Source organism: Manacus candei, unplaced genomic scaffold, assembly GCF_025592945.1.
Source record: "Manacus candei isolate 608988 ecotype Guabito, Panama unplaced genomic scaffold, ASM2559294v1 h1tg000065l, whole genome shotgun sequence".
NCBI lineage: Eukaryota > Metazoa > Chordata > Aves > Passeriformes > Pipridae > Manacus > Manacus candei.
In genome coordinates this window covers 8,325,544-8,349,402 of record NW_026138113.1, presented here as the reverse complement: position 1 = coordinate 8,349,402, position 23,859 = coordinate 8,325,544, and the positions used below count along the sequence as shown (strand labels likewise).

At 39.6% G+C, this 23,859-nt stretch overlaps 1 protein-coding gene across 6 annotated transcripts in view; it reads right to left on the bottom strand.

The window, feature by feature from the left end:
• Positions 1 to 677: 677 nt before the first annotated feature.
• The window catches only part of ZNF536 (zinc finger protein 536), a 345,963-nt gene continuing 322,781 nt past the window's right edge, over positions 678 to 23,859 (bottom strand). For all 6 annotated transcript variants that reach the window (XM_051805694.1, XM_051805698.1, XM_051805695.1 and 3 more), the window contains one exon: positions 678 to 3,883. In XM_051805694.1, the coding sequence (XP_051661654.1) occupies positions 3,648 to 3,883 (236 nt within the window). In that variant the 3' untranslated portion in view covers positions 678 to 3,647. The remainder of the gene's footprint in view (positions 3,884 to 23,859) is intronic.

The window sequence follows — 23,859 nt, the reverse complement described above, 5'->3', positions numbered from 1 at the left end:
TTTCTCTGACGATACGCTTTAAATCTTAACCCTTCTGACAATTTTTGTACCTTTTTCTACAGGAGAATTCAAGCTAAAATGTAACTTTATTATTGTGGGTACAACTGGTTCCATTTAATGTTAAAATTTCCCTTTTCTAAACATGTTTGCCTTCTCAGCTTTTTTTGGAGCAAGGCCATGTTCCTCTCTCCTCCCCACACTTGCTGTAGTTTCTCAGATTTGGTGCATCTTTTTTTGACGTTAATCATCCTTACTTTTCTAAGAAGTGAAAAATCCTTTAATTTATTTCCTTTCAAATGTGCAGATAAAACCTTAAAGGGGAAGAAGAAAGATCTACCCAGGAGAATGGGAGCACTTACACATTCTTTGAAGTGTGGGCAGCTTTCTTAACATGCACCATAACAATAAACCTCACAATTTTCTAAAGCCAAATATATGATCTATACAAACAATCTTTTTTAATGTGAAAACATGACTTTATATATCATAGTGTATGATACACACTTCAAACACTTTCAAATCAAAGCTTGATAGACCCCAAGACTTTTTCTATAGTACATAAGTAGTAGTATATAAAACAATTATTACTACATGCTAAAACAGATTTCCACAGTCTTTTAATTAAGCACAATATATATAATATATATATGTATATACTGTATATAGATTTGTTCAGATTAATAAGTGGACTGAGCACACACACCCAGCATAATACACTCCAGCCTAACAACTGTGAATTTACTGGCATTAATTTTTTTTCTTTTTAAATCTGACAAAGCTGAAGAAAATAATGTTTTAACTGTTCCTAATAAACATAAGCAAGTAGGAAAACTTTTTTTTTTTTCAGAGGTAGAGGTTTTATTGCGTAAAACACTGGATAAAACTGTACTGCTTCAAAGACATTTTTATTCTAACAGCAGAAAGAAAACAGTCATTGCTGAAAAAACAACTTTTAATACTTCTATACCAGAATAAAGTTCTGTCAACTGATGTATTATAATAATAAATAATGACCAAGAATAAACTTTAAATACAAAGTTTTCTAATTGTTACAAGCATAGCAACAAAATCCTCTACTCTATTGATCTCAGATTTCCTCCAAGATAGAAATTTTTCTTTGTGTAGGAATGTAGACAGTATTATGACCAGTATCACAGACTACAGAAGTTACAGAGAAAAAACTTGACATGTTTAGATATGAGAAGCATGATGATATTCAGAAACTGACAATGCATCACTGCTGCTGTCACTTGTTTGTATTACAAGTTACAAATGTTCTGGAAAAAAGGGCTATGTCAGAGGGGAGGAAGGGACAGTAGCACCCGACCAAATGGAATCAACACACACATCACAAGGAGCGGGAGATGTTTCCAGTGTCACAAACAGAATTATTGCCTGTCGTATCTGAAAATGCTCAGAAGACACAAAAGAATACTGAAAGAGCTCAAAAAGTGCAAGAAATGGAATGTGGGGGGTGGTTTTGTTTTTTTTTTCTCTCTTTTTTTTGTTTTTTTTTTTTTTGCTAAGATACCGAAGGCGGCGCAAACACACAAAGCAAGCGACTGACACAGTCACCAAACACAGTAGTGCAGTTAAAATCCTAAAGCTTACTACAGTCAGAAAGGTTCAATAACATTTCAATCCTTTATCTAGGATCATAGAAACAGTTGCATTAAGTTTATCAACTCGATTTAAGTAAGGCAGTGAGAACTATACTAGAAAAACAAGAAAAGCAGCTTGCTCTGTGCCAGATGGGTCCAAGTTACACAGTGACCTCATTTAAACTGAAACTTCAGTTGGATGACATCCTTTCCGACAGCATATGCAAACCGTATTCCTTATTAGCCTGAGATTTTTTTTTTTCCAGTCTCAGGGTAGCGCTAAGAATTTTATTTACATTGATTGCAGTTTAGTATTTTTTGTAAACTGCTTTAGGCAGAGCTGAAGTTTTAAGGCCCTGGGGTTTTACTCTGTGCTCCCAGCCTGCAAAGAAATATTGACTTTTTTTAAAAATTTTTTTCCTTTTTTTTTTTTTTTAAAGTCTGGATGATTTTGTTTTAGAAGAAGTTAATACTTCTCTACCATTGCAATAAACAGCACCAATTTTGCTTCTATCAAAGGAAGTACATTAGAAGGATAAAATTTTATGCCATTCAGAGAGTTCCAGAATAAACCTTTAGTTATTTTTCTTACTTTTTTAAGTATGTGGTTCTTTATAGTCTCTCAACAGCTTTCTATGTGGCAAAGACCTTACTAAATTTGGAGCATCCAATCAGTAAAAAAGCTAAAATCTGCAAAAATATAGAACACATTTGTTTTACAAAACCAAAGAAATATAATCTAAAACACTTTTCTTCATTAGAGACAAAGAACAGAAAGTTTGGATTCATATTTTAGGTCAAGCTACTTTATAAGGGCTTGCTCCAGAAGAAACTTCTGCACTGTGTCTGTAACACTTACAAAAACTAATATATGAAAATTAACCATGACCAGGGAATCCTTCATTCAAGTGTGAAAAAAAAAAAGGAATTTAAAGGAAGTTTGAAAAACCAATAAGAAAAGAATGGAAGAAGAAAAAAAATTACCAATCTCCTATGTAATAAAATTCTGTTTCTCACCAGCACCTTCTATAGATAAGGCTGACTAGTTTCACTAAACAATATTTCTATATATTGTACTTCTACTTTTATAGCAACTTACTTCTTCATCAACAAGAAAAAAAAAAAAGAATAAAAGCATTTCCCTCAATACTGCAAGATGATTACAAAAAATGGAATTACATTTCAAATCTGCAATCACACATCAGGCCGCAGATTTTTTTTTCTAACCATTGATTCATTTGGCTGTATATTAAAAAAAAAAAAAAAAAGAAAATGTAATATCACAATACTTTTCAACATAGGTCAGTACTGACCCCAGCTTATGGGCCGTCTAAGGTTTCTCCTACACTGCAGTTGCAACACCACTTGAATTGATTTTCTCTGCAATGACAGCTCCAGTCAGACTGGCACCATGGCAGTCTACCAAGACATCTCATTACTATGCTAGGCAAATGACAGCAGCTGGTGTCATATTATAAAGGTGTTTTCAACAATGAAAACACAGCCCCTCAATCTTAAAGGCAACACTAAATCATTTAGAGGGTATCATTTTTCTGTTAAGAGCATTATTTTTGGACAAAGACCACTTTTAAGTTTGATATTGCCCTGCTTTTTAAATAACTAACGACCTCTCAACATTTTTAAATCACTTTATTAACCCACCTACGTTGTTTGGAAGTACTTGTTGCCAGGTAACTGTTTAGCAGCCATTTTCAAGGGCTGGAAAATTTATTTTCTGTGTGTAATATATATATTTACACACACACACACATATGGAATGTGTGTATTTTGTGTGTGTGTGTGTGTGTATGTAGATATATATTCGGTGTGTGTGTGACTGAATCTCTCCGTGTGTCTAAATATATATATATGTCCGTGTGTCCATGTACATATACATATACTTAAATGTTTTCAGCATCCTGTACACTTCTGGGAACTTGTCACCCCTTCCCTTGGAAGGTGTTTTAAGCCAGCTCTCACCCAAACACGAATCTAAACCTGGTGTGAAAGGCTACTGCAGGACGGAGAGGGACCCGCCAAGCAGCGTCACTCCTGGGCCTTGCTGCCCTCCTCTGTTAGCTCTGCCGAGCTCCCCGGCTTGACAGCTGCAGGTTCCTCCAAATTCCCAGAAGCTTCGGAGTCAACCCTGGAGCGCTTGAACCTGCGGTCGGGATACTGGCTGTTGTCGAAAGGCATGCGATGGACACAGAGAACGTGGGTCTTCAGGTTTCCCTTCTGAGAGGCACTGTATGGGCAGTATCTGCACTGGAAAGGCCGGTGACCTGCGGGACAGACGAGAGCCTGGTTAGTTTTTGGGTTTTGCCCCTGAACCCAACATTGCACAGCCTGGACAGACTGGACACGCCGGAGCCCCCCGGCAGATTCCCCTCCCATTGGGTGGGGGCATCGCTGCGTGGCCTCAGCAAGAATAAGAAATCTGTGCTCTTTGCATGATGCTTTGTTAAAGAAACTGCATTTTAAAAATTCTCTGCTTCGGACTTGCCGGAGCAGTGCAGCTATTCCATCTCCCTCCTCAGACCCAGCCGTAAATCCGTCAGCCCACGATTCAAACTAAACTCTTGTAAATACAGCGTGTACAAAGCTGTCTTCTTTTACATTTGTTAATTATCTTTTTTTTTTATTGAAGTGCAATTCAAGGATGACAATGTGCAGACCCTTAGTCTAATAAACACACTTTGTCTTTGGGTGGGTTTCTGAGTAAAGAATTGTATGTTTTATTTCAATCGCACAGATTACTTTTTAATGGAAAGAAATAATGGATTGAGATAGCCAAGGCCTCAAACCTGCAAACATTTACTCCAGTGAGATTACTCCTGTGAGTAAAGATACGCAAGCATGTAAGTGTTTGCTGGACCGGGGCCCAAGGTTATCATTGGCTTTAAAATAAAATGTCCAAGTTAGATTAGAGAAAGAATGTTAATGCACAAAATCTGATAGATGCACTTCTTGTGGGTAAAACAGCAATCGACTGCGTAACAAAGGCATGAGTGAAAGGCATCACTTCTCAGTAAGGCTATCAATATACTCTCCTATATTTTTCAGATTATTGTGACTTTGAATCTCCGTGCTGTATCTGGTTTTGGAGGTTATGTTTCAACAATCACATTTCAACCTATGCTGGGAAGTTGTTGATGTGTTTTACTGGAACTTTATGAGCTTTGTCTCTCAAATTAACTTAAACCAGGACCATCTGAGGTCAAATGCGCTTAGCTTGCTTTAATTTGCTCAAATAAATGAATAAATAAATGTGCCAGACCATCTACATAAAGCCAGGATAAGTGAAAAACAATACCCTATCTCCACATTTGAAGAGCACATTTTCCCTTGCTCCTGTGGTACTATCTAACAGGGCATAAAACAGATTCTGGAGTAGCAGAGGAGGAGGACTATGCTTCCCACTATGGAGGAAGGGGCTGGAACTCTCTCCCCTTGATTTTAGATGAGAATTGAACAAATATACAAATAGACACCTGTTGTGCACTGGTCCAGTGTTACCTGCACTGGAGTGGGAATGCTACCAGTCTTCCCAGCAGAGATGGGAGCCTGGGTAGCTGCTGGCACACCAGCATGAGCATCTCTAGAAGAATGAATTCACCTGAGCCAGCATTAGTGCTCTGGGCTGCTCAAATAACTTGCCAGTTTACTGCAACATAAAAACCACCACTTGAAAGCTGTCCCCCAAAACATATTGCTTGCTACCCCAAACCCTTGCCACAGGACTACAGGCTTGTTTCCTTTCTCAAGGATGGAAAGCTCCCCATCACCCTTTGCTTTTATAAGTTGAAGACTGCCAAAAGTATGACCACCCTGCAAAACCTCCAATACGCTTGTTTATGCCTATATCTTGGGATGGAGTGTCGGTCAGTCTTCTGGTTCTCTCTGGGAAAAAGAAAGACATTTTCCTCAACAGCTTTGTAAGGAAAAAAAATACGCCTGTAAGCTGCTAATCATTACAAAGCCAAATTTCAGTGAAAAATTTCATGGCAATAGCAGTGGAAGAAACCTACATAGATAATGTTAGATAAATTGCATTGGGCTTTTAGAGAAAATTTTCAGCTGGAAGATATGAGGAAATAGGCAAAGAAGAGATTGAAGCTGTCCCTAGTGCCTCCTAGAGTCAGTCCTAAAATCAATACAGAAGCACAAATATGCTTAAAAAAATTTGAAAATTGGAAGCACTCTCAAAACTGTCTGGGAATGAATAAGGTCCAGAGAAAGTCTAATTTTCATTGTCTTGGCAAACCTAGAGATATTTGAAAATTCAGGGGAAAAAAAGTAAGAAAACCACTTTATCTCCCCCATTGTTTGTCAGAGATGGATAAAGTCACCAGAATTCACAGCTGGGTTCTGGACTCTTTCTTTCCTTCTCAACTCCTCTAGCTGGGCAGAGTTGAGAGGTCCACTGCACACTCTGCTTGGGAAGGTGCCAAAGTGCCTTGGCCAAAGTAGAGAAATGTTGGGTAAAGGGGAAGGAGACTTGCTCCATGGGTAATTGATTTTTCCCTTTCTCCAAAAGATAAAGGCCTGCCACTGTCACATCCACTGACATGTGAGACTACACCAGCAGCACCAGCTCCTCTCCAATATTTCTGGTGTTTCACTTGACCATCTGGGGCTTTGAGCAACCTGGTCTAGCAAAAGGTGTCCCTGTCCACAGCAGGAGAGTTGGAACTAGATGACTTTTAATGTCCCTTCCAACCCAAAACATTCTATGACTTTATGATTCTGTGATCTCACCAACCAGCTCTTAATGCTTTTCCCCCAAGTGGCTCTTAATAAATGGCCTTCCTAATTCTTTCCTGCAAAGAACAAATTCTAAACAAGGAATGTACGAGGCATGGCTGGAGCTACCACCTCACATGCACCAGACTAAAAGCAAACCCTTTTTACCCAGCACTGAACCAAGTCCAAACCCGTGCAATTCCATACAGGGAATGTCATTTATTAATTCAACGCACTTTAATAAATCAGACAATATAAAGTGCACGTACAAGGATTCAGTTCTGCATTGCCTCCCCCACGACTTACTTTTTCAGGCCATCAAAATTTCACATCACTGCCTTGTGAAAAGTAAGTACACAATAAGTTAATTTGTATTGTCACTATGCAGTACAACTGTGGTAAAGAGCACATTCATTTTTAATCCAATATGAATAATATATAAATATGTATACAGAGTGAGGGTCATAGGAAAGCAAGCGGTACATTGTTTACAGCAGAAGTAGTACAAAAAGTAGAGATTATTCTTGCTTGCAAAGATAACAATATCTGCAATTTGCTTGTAACTAAGGGGTAAAGAAAAAATTCCCATTTCTCTTAGGTATCCCATTCATTAATTTTAGCTCAAAAACTTGTTGTGGGCAGCAGGCTCTTAAAATAACCCTTCCCAGATAAGTTGGCAATAAATTTATAATGTTTTATCTAGCAGTGGTTGGTAGATTCTTTCTTAGCAAGCTATAGTTCATATATATTTTACCCGCTATATATCTCCCAATAAAATTATATGAAAGCCTTCAGGAGAAAAAAAAAAAAAAACAACAAAGAAAAAGAAAATAAGAATCTTCCTGATATCTCAGGAGATGATGTGCAATGCCTTGCATTTGTAGTAAGGAAAATTAGACAAAAGGTAGGCCAACTAGGGGGCAAACTATGGTTTGCATCTTTCTCTGATCAAAAAGTGAGGCTACAGGACAATATATTGTTTGCAGCTGAAATAATTCTGTTGTGGAACAATGTTCTATCAAGCCTGCAACTGAGATGTGAAGAGACTTTGTAATCCTTTGGATGGAAGCTGACAGTCTAAGGGAAAGGCAACAGCAGAAAATAACCATCAAAAGTAGCTAAAATGACAACAATGATTGCTGGACTGAAAGAACATTTTTAGGATGTATGGATTTCCCCAGGAAGGGTGATTAACTCCAGCACCTGCTGGAGCCACTCCTCTGACAGTGATCTAAACCTCCCAGGATCAGTCCCAGCAGGGCAGCAGTGCCGTGGTGACCCAGGCTCATCATCCTCTCTAGTTTTGACTGAACCCTGGGAAGAACAAGGAGTGTGGACAGGAGGGACCTTCTGATCAGGATGGAGGAGTTTTCTGTGGGGCCCATATTAAGAAAAACCCCTCAAAGTTTGAAACTAGTTCACCTTTTTAAAAATGTATGCTGCTTCATTAATTTAGGCTTTGAGGGGGAAAAAAAAGCAAAGTTTGTTTTCTTTTCTTTCAAGTTTGTGATCTGATATGTTGCTTTGTGACACTTCACGTCAGGCTGCATCAGTCACATCGCGTTAGGTTTCATAACATGGCATGACTGATGCAGCCCAACATGGTGCATCAGCTGAGCAGTCAGAAGCTGTAGGTTTTGAGAAAGACATGGATCTCAGTCTGGGGTTTAGGACCGTTTAAATGAAAGTTTACCCAAAGCAGGGGCCTTGGATTTAAGCAAAGCCATTACCCGAGAGTTGTTAAAGATTCAAACACATGCCAAACCCTATTTTGCTTTGTCTAATCTTTAAAACTCAAAATGTATTATTGGAACACATAAAAAGTCAATGTCAATGAAGTGTCATTGGGTTACTTACTGTAATCCAAACACTGCTAATAGTTACTAATTTATTAACTTTGATATGGATCCATTATTTAAGATTAGCACAAAGGAATACACAAACGAGAGAGAGAGAGAAAGAGTGATGAATACTAAAGTCTTTTTCATTAAAAAAATCATTTACATGGTCAAGCCGCATTAATTCTCCACTTCTAAAAATATTTGATCAGCATCCAAATTCTATAAAATTTCCACAAAGAAACATCTTATTTTTGTGGTGTTACAGGCACATATGTAGGGGTTTGCACTAAAACGTAAAAATGGGCATTGAACTAGTCACATGAATAAGATCAGGAATTTATTCCAGATTGTTAAAAGTGTACTAATCACAGCAAAATCATGGCTTTCTCCCAAAGCAGCAAGAAAACGGTAATTTGAAAGAAAAATGCCAATAATACATCACACACAAGCCGTCTGTTGTGCCCACTACACCACTTTTTATTATATTGCATATGTGTACATATATACACAGATACACACATACAGACACACGATTTAATGCATAAATTTAGGGAAAAGGCAGAAGAGCAATAACGTGATGAACAGAAAACAAATGCTGCGCAATGTACTATAAATTATAATTAAGCTCTGAATAAAATGTGTTTCTTAGATATGACATTTGTTCCCTTAAAATGCAAAAATGGCCATGATTATCTGACAGAATGTTTTCCCTTAGATGGCCAATGGCTATAGCACTTACTGAGATGCAATACGGCAGACTCATTTCAGATTTCTTTGCCTGGTTTAAGAATATTCTTTTGGTGAAAATCGAAAATAACAGCAATTACCTCTTTAAAACAAATTATTCCCTCGCCAAGAGATATTTGAAAAAGCCTCAAAGGCTTGAATTTCTCAGAAGCAAATCTCTTTAGTTGGGATGTTGGACCCTGAAGATCCGGACTTGACCTCCTGGGCTTGCTGTAGCGATCCCAAATGGCCAGGACCACCTCCAGCCAGGACCAGGACTCCTGCAGGACCAGTTGCAGTGGCTTAGGATGGATGGCCACTGCCTGCTGCACTGAGATGCTCAGTCCCACAGCGTTGCTGGTGGAATGGTCCATGTAATCACACATCTGCTGCAGAGCAAAGCCTGCAAGCCTCATTCAAACCTTCAGTGAGCCTGGACCTCCCCAGGAAGAGCTGCTTTAAATCTTTTTTTTTTTTCCCCCCCCACAAGCTTCTGTTCGAGGTACAATCATCTTTAAACAGATGAAGTGTGTGCTGCCTCAGAACCAACAGCAGGCAACGATGGCCGTGTGTTTTCTTTGTAGGTAGAGAGATTTTCTGAGCACCTCCAGTTCTCTGGCAGTGACTGCTGGGCTGAGCTCATGGCTTTCTCAGACCACAGTTCTCAGGCCTCTTGGTGAACACTGCCATTTTAAAGTATATTATAGCATAATAACACGCATTTGCAAAGGGAAAACTATTTTCATTTAAATCTTGGCTAGTGTGATTTCCCTTTTTTAACGTATAAATTTTCATAAATACATTTACTATCCACAGCAAACATCCCAAGTACTGTATGCATTACCCAGGAGAGTGGAATGGCTCTAAAGCAGCCATTCGGATTTGGAGCATAACAGTATGGATGGGAAAATGCTGAATAAATATATTTGTCCAATAGACAATAATGGCTCTGATTGAGCCATTCCACTTTATTGGTCTCAAAATATGCATTTTATGAAACTCCCAAAATACCAGACAGATTAAAGTACACCCCATCAGGTTCATATATGTAATAGAAGTTTTTATAAAACAATTGAAAAGTATATGTTTATTTACACACAGGTCCAAGACCAACCAAGATGATCTTTGGGGAAAATTTCAATATTCTGTGAAGTTTATGTGTTTATTGGATTACAAAAAAACTAAAATTAAATTTTAAAAACTCTATTTCTTGTTGACCAGGAAAAGCCATAAAACCAAAAAGCCTTGTCTGAGGCTTTTTGATGATTTTCTGTGGAAGTATACAAAAAAACCAAAAAAAAGCAGAAGTATCTGAATTTTAGGAACATCGGGAAACATTTTCACCCACCGAAGCTAAGGCTTTGGGATACGTTTCCCATGGGATACCTAAAGCTAGGACAGTCCCCTGATCAACTGAATTCCTTCATTACCAGGCTCAACACTGCAAATAGTCCTAAGAGGTAATCAGATGAATTGCTCATGGTAAGTGGCACCAGCCTAGTTATTCAATCCCCCCCACACTAGTACTGAGCAGACACTTCCAGGGGCAGCTCAGGTCCAAACACAGGCACTTTCTTCTGCTGTGAGTTACTGGAAAGATCTTAATTAGGGGAGGTTAAATTTGGGGTGAAGACCCAGCTCATGGCAAAAGTTGGCACCAGCTGGATCCTAAATAAATGCATTAAGGACATTTGAAAAAAAACCCCACCATCCCAAGGCCAGCACCCATCCCAAAGTCACCCTGTGGCACTGTGGTCCTGGTGTTTTGCTGAGATGGACATTCAGTCTACAGGCACCTGAAATAGCAGGGTGGCAATTAACTGAACTATCACTGCCTGAAGAAGAGCTGGAGAATAAAAAGACCTAATCTGTAACTAATTTTTATCAAGGATTTTTACTTTAACAAAAAAACTTCATTCATTGGATCAAATTAAACCCTCAGATACCTACCTGGCTTTTCTGAAATGTAATCAAAGGTGGACTCTGACCTTAATTTAGTGCATTATACAGTGTTTTGTGTTTCCAAATAGGTAAATCAACTTGCTGATGAGTACACTAAAAGGTTCAATAATGACAGGGGAAAGCAAAAGTTGGTGCTACACTTTGCCTTTAACACATATTACTAAACTATTACATTAATTTTACACGTTCCCCCTAAAACAAAAACTTTACTTAAAGTAACCATTCAATTCCTGTCTCAAAAGGTTACAATCACTATCACACACTGAAGTTTCCTTTAAAAGCAAAAAAACCCCCTACCCCACCACCAAAACAACCCTGCTATGTAACACAGCCAAATGCAGATTGGTCTGACACAGAGGATACCAGTCACTTGGGCACTCCTGATAGAGAGAAATTCCACTGTTGTCCTTCACAGATATGCTTTTAACTTACTGAAAAAATCAGTCACAAAATTATGGAAAACATCACAAATTCAACACTTGTCACCTTTGCTGTACAGAGCATGGAAAGGATAATTATTTGGAGGCAGAGTGAGGAACTTGCCAGTCGTCTGCAGTGCACTAAATACAAGTGAATTAGGAAATGGCAAGGGAAGTCACTGGTGGTGTAAGGGAGACTTGCAAATCCTGGGAAAACAAACATTTCCCATTTCTTGCAGAGCTGATAAAACAACAGGATTACTCTGCTCCAGACACATAGCACAAGAATTTTTTTTTCTTTCTCAGAAGACTAAGCTTTTCACACAGGAACTTTTGATTTAGAAGGGGAACGGATCTTTTCTTGGAAGAAAGGGAAAGCATCAGCAGAATAGCTGAAAAGCTCCTCCTAAACAAATATTAAGCTTTATGGGAACCCTGTAAAGCTAAAATTCTGAAATAAAGGCTGAAGACTGTGCTTTCTAAGGACCTGTGTATCCCAGACCACTGCTGGTGGGTGTACACACCTGTCCTGGCACAGCCCCCCATGCACAATGCCAAACCAGGTCGGGTTTGGACATGACAACGTGAGTTACGAGCCCGGAGCCTCAGCGGGCTCCAAACGAGGTTAGTGGGAATGTTGTCATTGATTGAGCTCGAAATGCCAGACTATCGTTGTCCCATGCTTTGGGAAATTTAATTACATTTAATTTTTCATATTTATTTACTTTGGGTTATACACATAAGTAGAGGACAGAGTTCTTATCAAGGGCACTAGATACCTGTTGTAAAGAGCAGGCTGACTCTGACTGAATTTATAATGGCAGTGGTTACAGAAAGCACAATCCCTTTCTTAATCCTAAACTCAGAGCATCTTGTATTTTTGCCCAAGCTTTCATTTCCAGCCATGCCCCCCACTCTGGCACCAATTCTTGTTCTCCCAAAGCCTGGCACATCCCTTCATCTCTGCAGCTTGGGCCCCTCTACATGAGAGAAGAGAGGTACCCAAGCCCAGGGAGTGAGCAGGTTATAATCCTCACAGCCCTCTCTTTCTCTTGTGCTTTGGGGATTCAAGTAGACTGCAGCTAAGGAAACACATTTTGAAGGTAAGTGGCAGGTTTTTCTTTAATATTAACTAACCTGAGTTCTTCTGATCATCAAAATTACATGTTCAGAGTCCCACCTTTGTCTTTACTTACATATTTCAATTAATTGTTATGCCTATTCACTCCTTTACTTGTTTTAATCACGCCAATAACATTACATTCCCATTCTAACCCCCTTGAGCAAAATATCTCAGTTTTCCTACTAGGTCATTCACAAGTTTTCTCTCTAATGTTCTGTCATATTTTTTAATTGTCTCAGTAAATATTTATTATTTCAGGGAGCATTTAGGACTTCTGGAATGAAGCTTTATTTGAATTTAATGTACCTATGGTTTCCCAGAATAAATGCTATACTGGTGGCACTGGGATTTTAGTAAAGAGAATGTGCAATTCAGAGGTGCTAATAGGAAAGATCTTGTTAGCGAGGGTATTTCACTACCAAATATCCTTTATTCTGCCTAGCAATTCATAAATACAGTAGCATTTTATCTTTCACTCTGGGCAACTGTCTTGAGCTTCTTTATTTTATTGGTGGAATGGAATTTAAAAAATCTCATACTCAGCTTTCTAAATTTTTTTCAGCCCACATTTCAATGTGTCATATCCTCAGCGGTGTTGAACTGGACAGTCACACAGCCTGCACCATATGAAGACCTGCCCCTCTGTACACAGCCCAGTAAGGATAGGGGTTCTCCCCATCAGTCCCGTGGTCCACGAATCACCTGAGTGAGAAGGGATGGAATTATCCATGTGCTATAATGTTTGCTGAAGGGGGACTCTGAGCTAGAACATTTGTTTTCTGCATGTATGATGTCACTTAGGCTAAGCATGTTCTGCTTTCATTTCAGTTGTTGCTTTATTACATAACCAGGGTAATTTAGATGGTATTTTGTCACATTATCACTTGTCGCGTACCTCATGATTCTCTAACTACAGCAGCGTGTTAGTGGAGAGACTGAAGAAAAACAAAACACTTTAAATAAACACTTTAAATAAATAACACTTTAAATAAATATCTAGCTCTCTAATAGCTAATATTTCAAATTATCCACGAGTAGCTCACCATCCCACTAATCATCCTGCTAAAACATCACTTTATGGGATTTTGTGACTGTAGTTTGCAGAACAACTCACAATTACGGGCAATGCCACCACATTATGTGCCCTCACGGCACCAAATTACCATGAGCACAGCCTGAGTGGGGACCTTTAGCAACCCACCTCTCACCAGGCATGTTTCCTGTGTAGGTGTACATGTAGCTAATGTTTCCATAAAAAAACCCACCATATTTTTATAATATCCCATTCAACAATCCAGGAGCTCAAACAGTAAAAATTAAAAGGTTGCAAAGAATAAATTGAGCGTTAACTTTGCAGGACCTCTCCCTCTGGAAAGTGCTCTTGGTGTTGTCACAGAAAAAAAAGTGTCTTTTTTATTAAGTCACAAAGGAAATGCTTTCTCCCCTTCTCCTTTTCTTCTCTATAAAAGGCTCTCTAAAATGAAAGGTGTCAGACTTTGCTTTTTCTTCTTGGCATGATCCAGAATGTATGGCTGAGGAATGACAGATGTCTGCAACCAGCTGCAATGAAGCATGCTAAAGTTTCAGTCTAATCCACTTATTTCACTGCAGTCACGTAAACCAAAACAAATGGGCAGTGCCTTACATTATAAAAACACAGCAGCATTACTTTGTTGCATAATGTAGCTGATACGCCATCTTTTTATCATTTTTCCTACTGCAGAAAGAATTCACCTCTTTATTAAAAACAGCCCCTGAAAGTTCTCCCGTTCTGCTCACCTCTATTTTTTTCTTTTAGTGTCACAGTAGTCCTGCGATGCTCCATGCATTACTCAATATGCTGCTATTATAAAAGCACCGTCATATTTTTCTAGGGAAGACTGCTTTTGTTTTTAAAAACGTGATCCAATTCAGAAGCCACTGGGCCTGATTCTGCTTTCTCAGCCCGTGGCTTGAACAGACCCACGCTGCTCTGAGCGAGGTCAGGATTGGACCTGTCCTCAGATCAGTGCAGGTTTCAGCTGTATGACAAGTGCACCAAGCATTTACCTTAATGTGTAAAAAAAACCCCCACGTGTCTGTTTTTTACTGATCAAACTGGAAATGTCATCAGAGACACAACTAATAGCCTTAATCTACTCGACTAACCTCATTCAAAACCCTCCCATTTTAACGAGGAGGGAGAGTCACTGCTGTTGTGTTTGCTGGAGCCCTGAACACCCCCCCCTCTATTTCGTTATGCCAGAGGGAGTATAACCTAAGTGAACATGGCATCGCTTCCTGGGAAGGGAGACCCTGCCTCACTCCAACATGTAGTGCAGCAACCTTTTGAACCCTCCCTCCTTTAATCCTTGTATGGAAAGGGAAAGGATGAGGAGTCATGTGGCTCCCTCCCCGCCAGCAGTTCCAACAGCTGGGAAGCACTCTTTCAGCGCAATTCATAAAAAAAGATGTGTTGGATTTCGCCGATGGCAGAATGGTGTACAATTTCTGGCCCTTCAGGCTAAAACAATAAATGCAAAGAGGAAAATTTGAGATTTCCCCCCTTAAACTTCCCACAACAACCTCAGCAAAACCACATGACTTGTCTTGTACAATCTCCCTGGTGTTTTCAGTGCTACTTTGGCAGGAAATCAGAATTACTGTTATATAAATTCCATCTGATGCCAGAGCTACCATCTGTGAGTAAAACTGCTTCACCTACGTCTGCCGGCAAAGCCACTCTCCCAGAGACAAGGGAGAAGGGGAAAAAAAATTTGATTAATTTGCAGAATGCTTGTGATTTGCTCATATATTATTATAACTGCTCATCAGCACATGACAAATTCCCAGCACTCCGCACAGGAACCCGTTCAGTTTCAGCAGTTTTTTGCGTCGGCACCTGACAGACTGCAGAGCCACTAATGACTTTCAGATGCTTACAAACAGTAATTCTATCTTCAGAATAAAAAGAAAAATCCGTAGGAAGAAAAGAGTAGAGTTAGTCTATTCCATTTCCTTCCTGTATATCAACATGATTTAACTCTTCGGGGCAGCAGCGGTTCCAGGATCACAACACGGCTGCTCCTTGCCTGTAAAAGACAAAGACTGCCAATCTCAGGGGAAAGGTGGAAGCAAAACCTGGTCTCTGAAGGCTTTCACTACACCAGCTCCGCAGAGAGTCAGATACAAAGCAGGTAGCCTTGGGAAGGGGTACACCTTCCCTGCAGCACAGAGGGAAAATACATGCTCTCCCCGGCGCTCCCAAATTCCGTGTCTATTTTCCTATATACTTCTGATAACCTTTTACATTTTCAGGGAACACATCTGCTTCCTAACTGCAGCTGAAATGTTTTTTTCCCCCTTTAAAAGTATGATTATGCTTTCTGAAGCACTGTCTGTGTGCTTGATTGCCTGTTTTAGATTAGAGATTTTAGCAAGGAAACAAAGACTTCAGAGTGCACATCAGTCCTGCATATGAGAAACCACAGAAGGAATAAGCAATAAAATGTGATGCACCATCTGTCCACAAACAATAACCTGGATGTTCTGAAGGCTTACAAATTATTTAGCACACAACCTCACCGAATTATAGGACCCTTAAATAGAGCAATAGACTAGGAATGAGAACCTCTTTGATGTCCTTTTGTATTTTTTCCCCCCCAACTCAGCCCTCAATTGATTGCTATCAGTTGAGGTATTTCTCAATGACTATTGGAGCAAGTTGATATTTATTAAGTAGCTCTCTGTAGAATATTTTGCCACAGATTTGAACAGTGGGGTATACGCTGCCTCCCTGGCCCTCGCCTGCTGCAAACAGATTGTTAATCAAAAGACAGTCTAAAAGAATAGTCAGTTGGGAAATTCAGTCCTAAGGGCAAAATGCTGCCCTCCGTACTCATGCGCAACTCCCGCTGGCTTCCACAGGAGCTCACGGGAACACTCAGTGAGGAATTTGACTTTATTAAGGACTGGAAGGCTTCTGGCTGGACTCTTGTAGAACAAATCTCTAACAAAGAATCAGATTTTAATTCCCCCCTCCCCCCCCAAATTGTATCCTGCTGCAATTAAAAATAAAATGACATTTTTTCCTAGCTGTCATGCTGAAGCACAGCGATCTCGCATGCAAAACGCATTAGCAACTGAGCACACTCCAGGTACTGTAAACTAGAGTATGTCAAAGCTACTGGATCCCTAGACAAACCTGGCATCCCTCAGCAATATGCACAAATACCAAAATCAAGACATTTAGAGACATTCCCTGTATTAGGGATAGAAGATTTTGGCTCACGATATTTAACTGTGAGATCATGTTAAAAAACTTAAAGAAACAAACACAAAAAATACTCCTTTTTTAAAAAATATATAGTGAATTACAGAATTTCTAGATCTACTGTTTCGTTCAACCTCATCTCTACATTATAAATTCCTGAGTTTTCAGTGAACATTAGCATCTGTTTTTTTCCAATTGAAGCATGCCTCTAAACCCGCACTCCAAAATAAATCAGCATCCCTAAAAGCCACCCACTTCATTTGAAAAAGGAAGAGCCTGCCCTAAATATTTCTTTTGCTTTGGTTTCCATAGAATTTTTTCTGCAGATTTTCCTAACACAACATTTCCCACGCTGGCTCTCAGCTAACAAACATCCAGACCCACCTACTGAAAGCCTTCTCATTGTGGTCTTTACTCTTTTGCCTAGATGGCAGATCAAAATTCAAACAAAAATAGATGTTAGAAGACAGAGGATTTCTTTTTTTATCATATTCTTTTTGACAAACAGGGGCCAAGAAGGAGGTAACTGTATAATTAACTTTAGATGTGCCTAATGTAACTCCATTATCATTGATGAGTCTTATGGAGAGACACTGAGAGGGAAATGTGCCTTCTAGAGTTTCATAGTGGAGCCAGCACTATTAAAGAATATTTCAGTATTTAGGCCCTGATTCAGCAAATTGCTGAAGGTTATGCATGCTACAAAGCCTGTAAGTCATCCCACAGACTAGTGTGGGAATGCACACGCACTTACACAATACATGAGCCTAAGTTGTCCCTGAGCTGGGGGCTCGTAGCTTGGCCCTTACTTACAAAGATTCGTAAAAGAGACATGAAAATTTGCCTGGGGGTAAAAGCTGGCACATTGCATTGTTTCATTTTGAATCTATGCTCCTTTTTGTATTTATTTTTTGCATTCACTTTTAAGTGGTGTTCACTCCATGTGTAAAAGGGACAGAGGGCTCCAAGGAAGCAGGTTGGGTGAGGGGCCACCAGCTCATCACTTGTGGAGGGAGACCTGTGGCACCATCCTAACCACTGGCTGTCAGCAGGCTGGAGCCTCCTGGGCCAGTACTAACTGGGAGAGTGGTAGTTTTATCATCACTGGGGGTCACATGGATCTAACTGATTGCTGCACTCATTACATGGAGAAGAACAAACACCCCAGAACTGAGGCTGCTCTTCCACATGTCCCTAAAGCCAAGTGTTGCCACCCAGAGAAGGGCACATGATGAACATGCAGCAAAACCCTTAAATGTCACAGGAAGCAAAACCAAAATCCTGTTCCAATAACTTGGAAGTTATAGACACTAAACTGTGTTGGTACACAGAGGACCAGGCATTACTGAGGATTTTATTTTAAATAAAATTGGAGAAGTCCAAGATTCTTATAGGCAGTGGGACACAGTGTCCAGTTAGGGTGTTAGGGTATTTTTTTATATAATTTAGAGTAAAAGAGCTCCCTAACTATCTCTGAAGAACTTCAGCTGATCACAGCATGTCAGGTAGCAAAGAGGCAAATGTCCCAGCCTTGCTCCAAGCCCTGCTGCTGTAGGAGAGCCACTCAATCCCACAAAAGCCTCATTGACTTCACAGTCTTCCAGAGAGAAGGTTTACTTACATGAAATCAATGGCAGGCTCTGGGCTTTCAAGCAAACTGATACCCACTTGGGTTTCTCTGTGTATAAACCAAAATCATTTTGCTACAAAACTAATGCATACAGTGGTTAGAGGGGGCCAAAATATTTTGCCTTCTAGAGAAGGCATGCAATCTCTCTGATTTCAACAAATAATCTTACCCAGGTAACTTTTCTCTATCTACCATTATGCTAATCAGAACAGAGAGGTCTATAAATGTGCTTAAAGAGACAACTAAAAAAAAATAATCTGTGGTTTAACTTAAAGGTCAACTCAATACATATTGAGAAGTCAACTGAAATTCTGCCATTAAATATAATCACTCCTTCTAGGGTGGTAAATACTGTGCAGAAATACCCATCAGGAGCCAAATTCTTATCTCAGATGAGAGCAGGACTGGAGCTGCACATGGATGGAGAAGAGCGCTGATCTTGCACACAGACCCCTTCCAGTCTGAGCCTCTGGGTATCAAGACCCAGGCCACTGTAAAAGTTCCTTTAAATTCCATTGGTTGTGATTAATTTAGTGACATATTAAAATATATACATATTAAAAAACTGGATTTTTTTTCTGGACTTTTTCCAGCTTTCTGGATTTACTTTCAAGCATTTTCCGTAATACGAAAGGCTAGAGAGTTCCTTCCTTATAAAAAGAACAGAGAGATATTTTTCTGTAATCACATGGCTACCATGGTGAAAGCCTTTCAGAAATAGGAAACTGCCCCAGCCATCACAGTAAAATCAGGAAAAGCAAGGACAGCCATGTCCTGACCCCCTGCCCCTGCTCCTCGGCTCTGTGGCAGGCATCCATCCCAAGTTGATATTGTACACGCAATTGTTCACAACCTCAAACCAGTTTTCCTATTCTTTAACAAAAAGAAGTAAATTGAATAGGGCTTAACAAGCATTTTATACATGTACAAACTTATTCTTTAAATTTTAATAAATGGAAGGTATGTTATAGGCATTTTCTTCTGAAATAATGTTAAAGATTCGGGGAGGGAAGGCACAAAGGTCAGATTTAAATCCTGAAGGTAGCACAAAAAAATTAGATAACACTGTTTATATATATTTTTGTGTAGCATGTGTCCTGACAGTGTCACCATCAGCATGGGCTCCAGAATTCATAATCCACTGTGCTATTTTTTAAAATAGTTTGATTTGTTTATTAACTGTGCTTTCCTATTTCCATGAGATATAGACATCGACAGTGAATAGACCTTTTCTAATTGAACTGATAGCTTGAAAGTGAACATGTCCTTGAATTTACACTGAAAGATAGACAGTGATTATTTATAATAAGGGATTTAGTCAACTGCCTTTCCATTTGTACAGCAAGGACTTTATCAACAGACCACGTTTAGGTAAATAGTGCCAAATAAGATAAATTTTGTATTAAAGGACGAATGTCTTGCAGTGTCAGATGTACAAGGAAGAGACATTTGGCTGATGATATGTCCTGTAAGTATAAAAGAGAGTATTAAGATAACACTTCATGCTAGCATTAATACATCAAAGTTCTGGACTGACCTGTTTCATCCAAAGTGAAAGCGAGGATGCTCTTAATTCCTATCTAAGATTAATTTAATTCAGAAGGCATTCAGCCTTATGTCCTGTTTTGCAGCTTTATAAGAATTGCTGGATTTGCAAAATAGCACGGCTGTACGTACGTTAATAAATGGTCTGTGTTTGTCTAGGCAGAGTTGAAGCCTTTCTTTTAAAACACACACACACAACTCCGGCTCCGTGAGCTTGCTTTGCCCACAATATTAGAGCTCAGCTATCTCCTTGCTGAAGGGCCTATTTGTCTGCTTTAAGTGAAATCACTCAATTCTCAAAAGTCAGTGGAGGACTTTGGAAGGGGGAGGGCTGGGAGAGGCCACTCCAAATAAGTTCCATTAATCAAAAGACACAGTCTAATGTAACTAATATTTTACAATTAGAGAAGACAAGATGGAACTAAAAGCCATCTATCTCTCTTACACCACATGATCATCGATTCATAATCAGAAGACTGAGAGTCGCACAAAGATGCATTTACAGGGGCTGGGGGAGGGGGCTGGGTCGGAGCCGGAGATAATGAACACGATGAGAAGGAGCGGCGCTGAAGGCTGGGGAAAGATGACAGAGTGGTTCAATGGTGACGGATGACACGAAGATGAGTACTGATACCTGACAGGCAGCGAATGATGACTGCAGTCCTTTCCCACCATTATGATCCTCAATTATCTTGGTAAGGACTAAGAGGGAAAAAAAAAAAAAAAAAAAAAGAAGCCAAAGTGGCTCAGCCCATCCGTTTATTTATAAGCTGGGATAATGCTAGAGTGTGCCAGGCTGCTGGGAAAGGCCACCTTTCGCAATTTGATCAGCACTTTATAGGAGCTGTAGTTTTCATTGTCAGCGCTCGTGGGCACAAGGGGAAATGGGTAAAATACAGTACTTGTCCATCTGTTTTGTAATAAAATTCCTAAATCTTCAAAGGGAGTTATTTTTTTTCTTTCACTGCCACCTTCAGGAAAAAAACCCAAAACCCTGTGCTGACCAAAAAAAAATAAAGGAGAAAAGAGAAAACTCGCTTTGTATTTGCACATGGAATTAGTGGGTTGCAGTCTGTGCTCCCAAAATTCCACACACAGATTTATCCAAATGACTGATACATGGTGGGGAACGAGCCAGCATGAGCAAGAGGATTGCAGGAGCAAAGTGAAGGGGAACTTTTAAAGATTCTTCATTGATTTAGGGAATTATTAATAAAAAGGGAAGAAAGTTCACTCGAGACTGCTTTGTAGTTGCAGAAGATGCCACAGGCTAGCATTTCTGTACCAAAGAATATGCCGTTCTGCTACATTATTTATTTTTAAAGACACAGATCTCCTAGCTATGTTGGAATCATTGCTTTGGAGAAAAAGAAAAACAAATTAAGATTAATGTTCTACACAGCTCCCGATAGCAGTAAATATTTGATCAGAACAATTCACATCTAAATGTTGACATACTAAAAATCTCGTTTTTTGGAAGAAATATTTCTTGTTCGTGCTTTAACCAAAACTCTCCTTTCCCGTCCCCTTCCTCCCCCTGGCCTCTTGGAGAAAAAAAAGTCACAGAATCTTGCACCCCATTTCCCATCCAAGAAAAACAAAATTAACAAAACCAGGTCATAAACAGCTTTGCTTGCTTTAAATATATATATATATATATGTATATATAAAATCACACACACTGTACAGGTCACATGTGCTCTGCAATCTTAACTGCCTTTTTTCCCCCCTCTCAGCTTTATCCAAAGGAATGGGCTGCTTGGTTTAGCACAGCAGTCTGCACCAGCTGAGGAGGGCACAGTGAGCACAGTGGGTGGGCACAGTGAGCTGCCCGCAGAGCCCACTGCTCCTGGGCACAGGCTCACAGCAAAGGTGCCATGCTGCACATTCTGGGGTGGTGACAGTCTAGTCCACCACAGAAGTGGGTTTACAGGTCTGTCTGCTCACCAGGGGCAGGAACAAACCAGCCAAGAGCCATCGGTAGCACCGGCTTCGATGCACCACGTAGGCAACCTGAGCCCAGCTTGCACAAGAAGCAACTTAAACACCAACACGCCAGGCTTCATCTTTCTCCACATTAAAACTTCCCATTGTACTTTTCCTGGCTTCAGGACTGTCAGCAAAGTATAGCAGCAAAGAAAAAGACACATGAGAGCACAGCTGTGTCGTCTGTGGTGGAAGCAGAGTGCCCCCATCACACCAGTTCCTGTTGGCCAAGGGGCCTGTAGGAATAAGGATTAAGAGCGTTAGCAGGTGTCTCTTGTTACCAGAGATGTTTAGAGCCAAGGGGTTCTGGATTTTGGCTACATATATTAAATAAAATACCAAGTGGGTGTGAAAAAAGTAGTGAGAATTAGCCCAAATATATTTGCAGATGCTTATGTGAGTAATGACTACCTTAAAGCCCTGAGTGTGAGTTGGAAATTGGGTGTGAGAGGTGTTGGCAGCTTCAATGCCAAGGGAAGGCAAGGATGTATCAGGACGTGTGTCCATAGGGCTACATGGGACACCACTGGGTTCACAAACAGCATGTGCCCAAAGGAGTCAAAAAATTCTATGTGTTATACTGCAGCTTTTATGAAGCTGCTCCTTAATTTCGATGGCTTCCACCCTTTTGCACAGAGAATATGCTTGTTAGACAAGGTTTGAAAGGAATGTATAAAATGGACCACACGGGTGCAAGAAACAGAGCTCTCATCTCACAGAGAGGGTATGCACAATGAGAAGCCTTGCTGAAACAAGACTATAAATATTCCAAGAAGCACTTCCCAGATTTTCATTTAGGAATCCTAATTATGAACAAATGTCCTTAATCTGCCCACTTTATACATCTGAGATTTAAGACAGGTTGAATCCATGATCATCATCATAATTAGCCCAAACAAAAGGGCCAGATGTGAGAGGCATGGTTCTGATGCTGGGGTCTTAATAGCAATTGATCAAATATTGTATAGCTATAACCAGTTTTCATAAATAACATATCCTCAGAAGTGATGATAACTGACACATTATAAACTGCATTTTGTCCGGGTTTTTTTGCAAGAGCACGTGCTTCACTTGTGCACAAGTTGGACCCATCTCCCTGCAACATTATTTCAGCATTTGTGGCAAAACAACTCAACTGCCATTGGTGGGGTCACAATTGTGTAAAATTGGACTATCATAGTGATTAATTGAGCTAACTTAATCTGTACATGCAAATTAAGTAACTGCATTCACAAATACCTAATTTAGCATGGGCATGCAATAGTTTAATTTACACATACAATCATACTCTTTGGGTAAATGTGATACACGATCATGAACAATTTTTTTATCTGCCCTTGTTTGCATGTGTAAATTGTCTCAAAAAAATTCACATTATTTATATAGAATCCAAATAAATAAATATTTCTTTTATCTGCCAATATCACCTGTGTTTTCCAAATGGCTACCAGAGAAGTTATGTATATTTATGAACTAGAAGGCAAACTAATAAAAAGGTTAAAAAAGGAAAAGAGAAAAAAATCTTACAATTAAAAAATTTGGTTGTTTGCACTTCAATTCGAACAAGTGAGAGTATTAGAATTTTACTTGAATAAGCACTGCAAAACTGAAGCTTTAAAATAAATTTTTAAAACTCTACAAAAAAGAGTTTTACTTGTACTAGAGTAAAATATTTAGTTATTCACATGGTACTAAGATTTTGTTATCAACAGAAAATTAAGAAGCTGAGGTTTATTCTGCTGGCAGTTCAGACCACACGGGTGATGTAACAGCTGCCATTCAAAATGCAGCAGCAATATAAACTAAAGTTTAGGTTTTTGACATCCCCGGAGCTTTTAATCAGTGGAAACTGTTCAAGAAATGCCTGGATGTGACACTTAGTGCCGTGGTCTAGTTGATAAGACAGTGATCAGTCAAAGGTTGGGCTTGATGATCTTAGAGGTCTTTACTAACTTAAACTGTTCTGTGAAGTAAGGGATTGAAGCCTGAACGCCGCATTAATAATTTAATACAAAATTAACCTGGAATTAT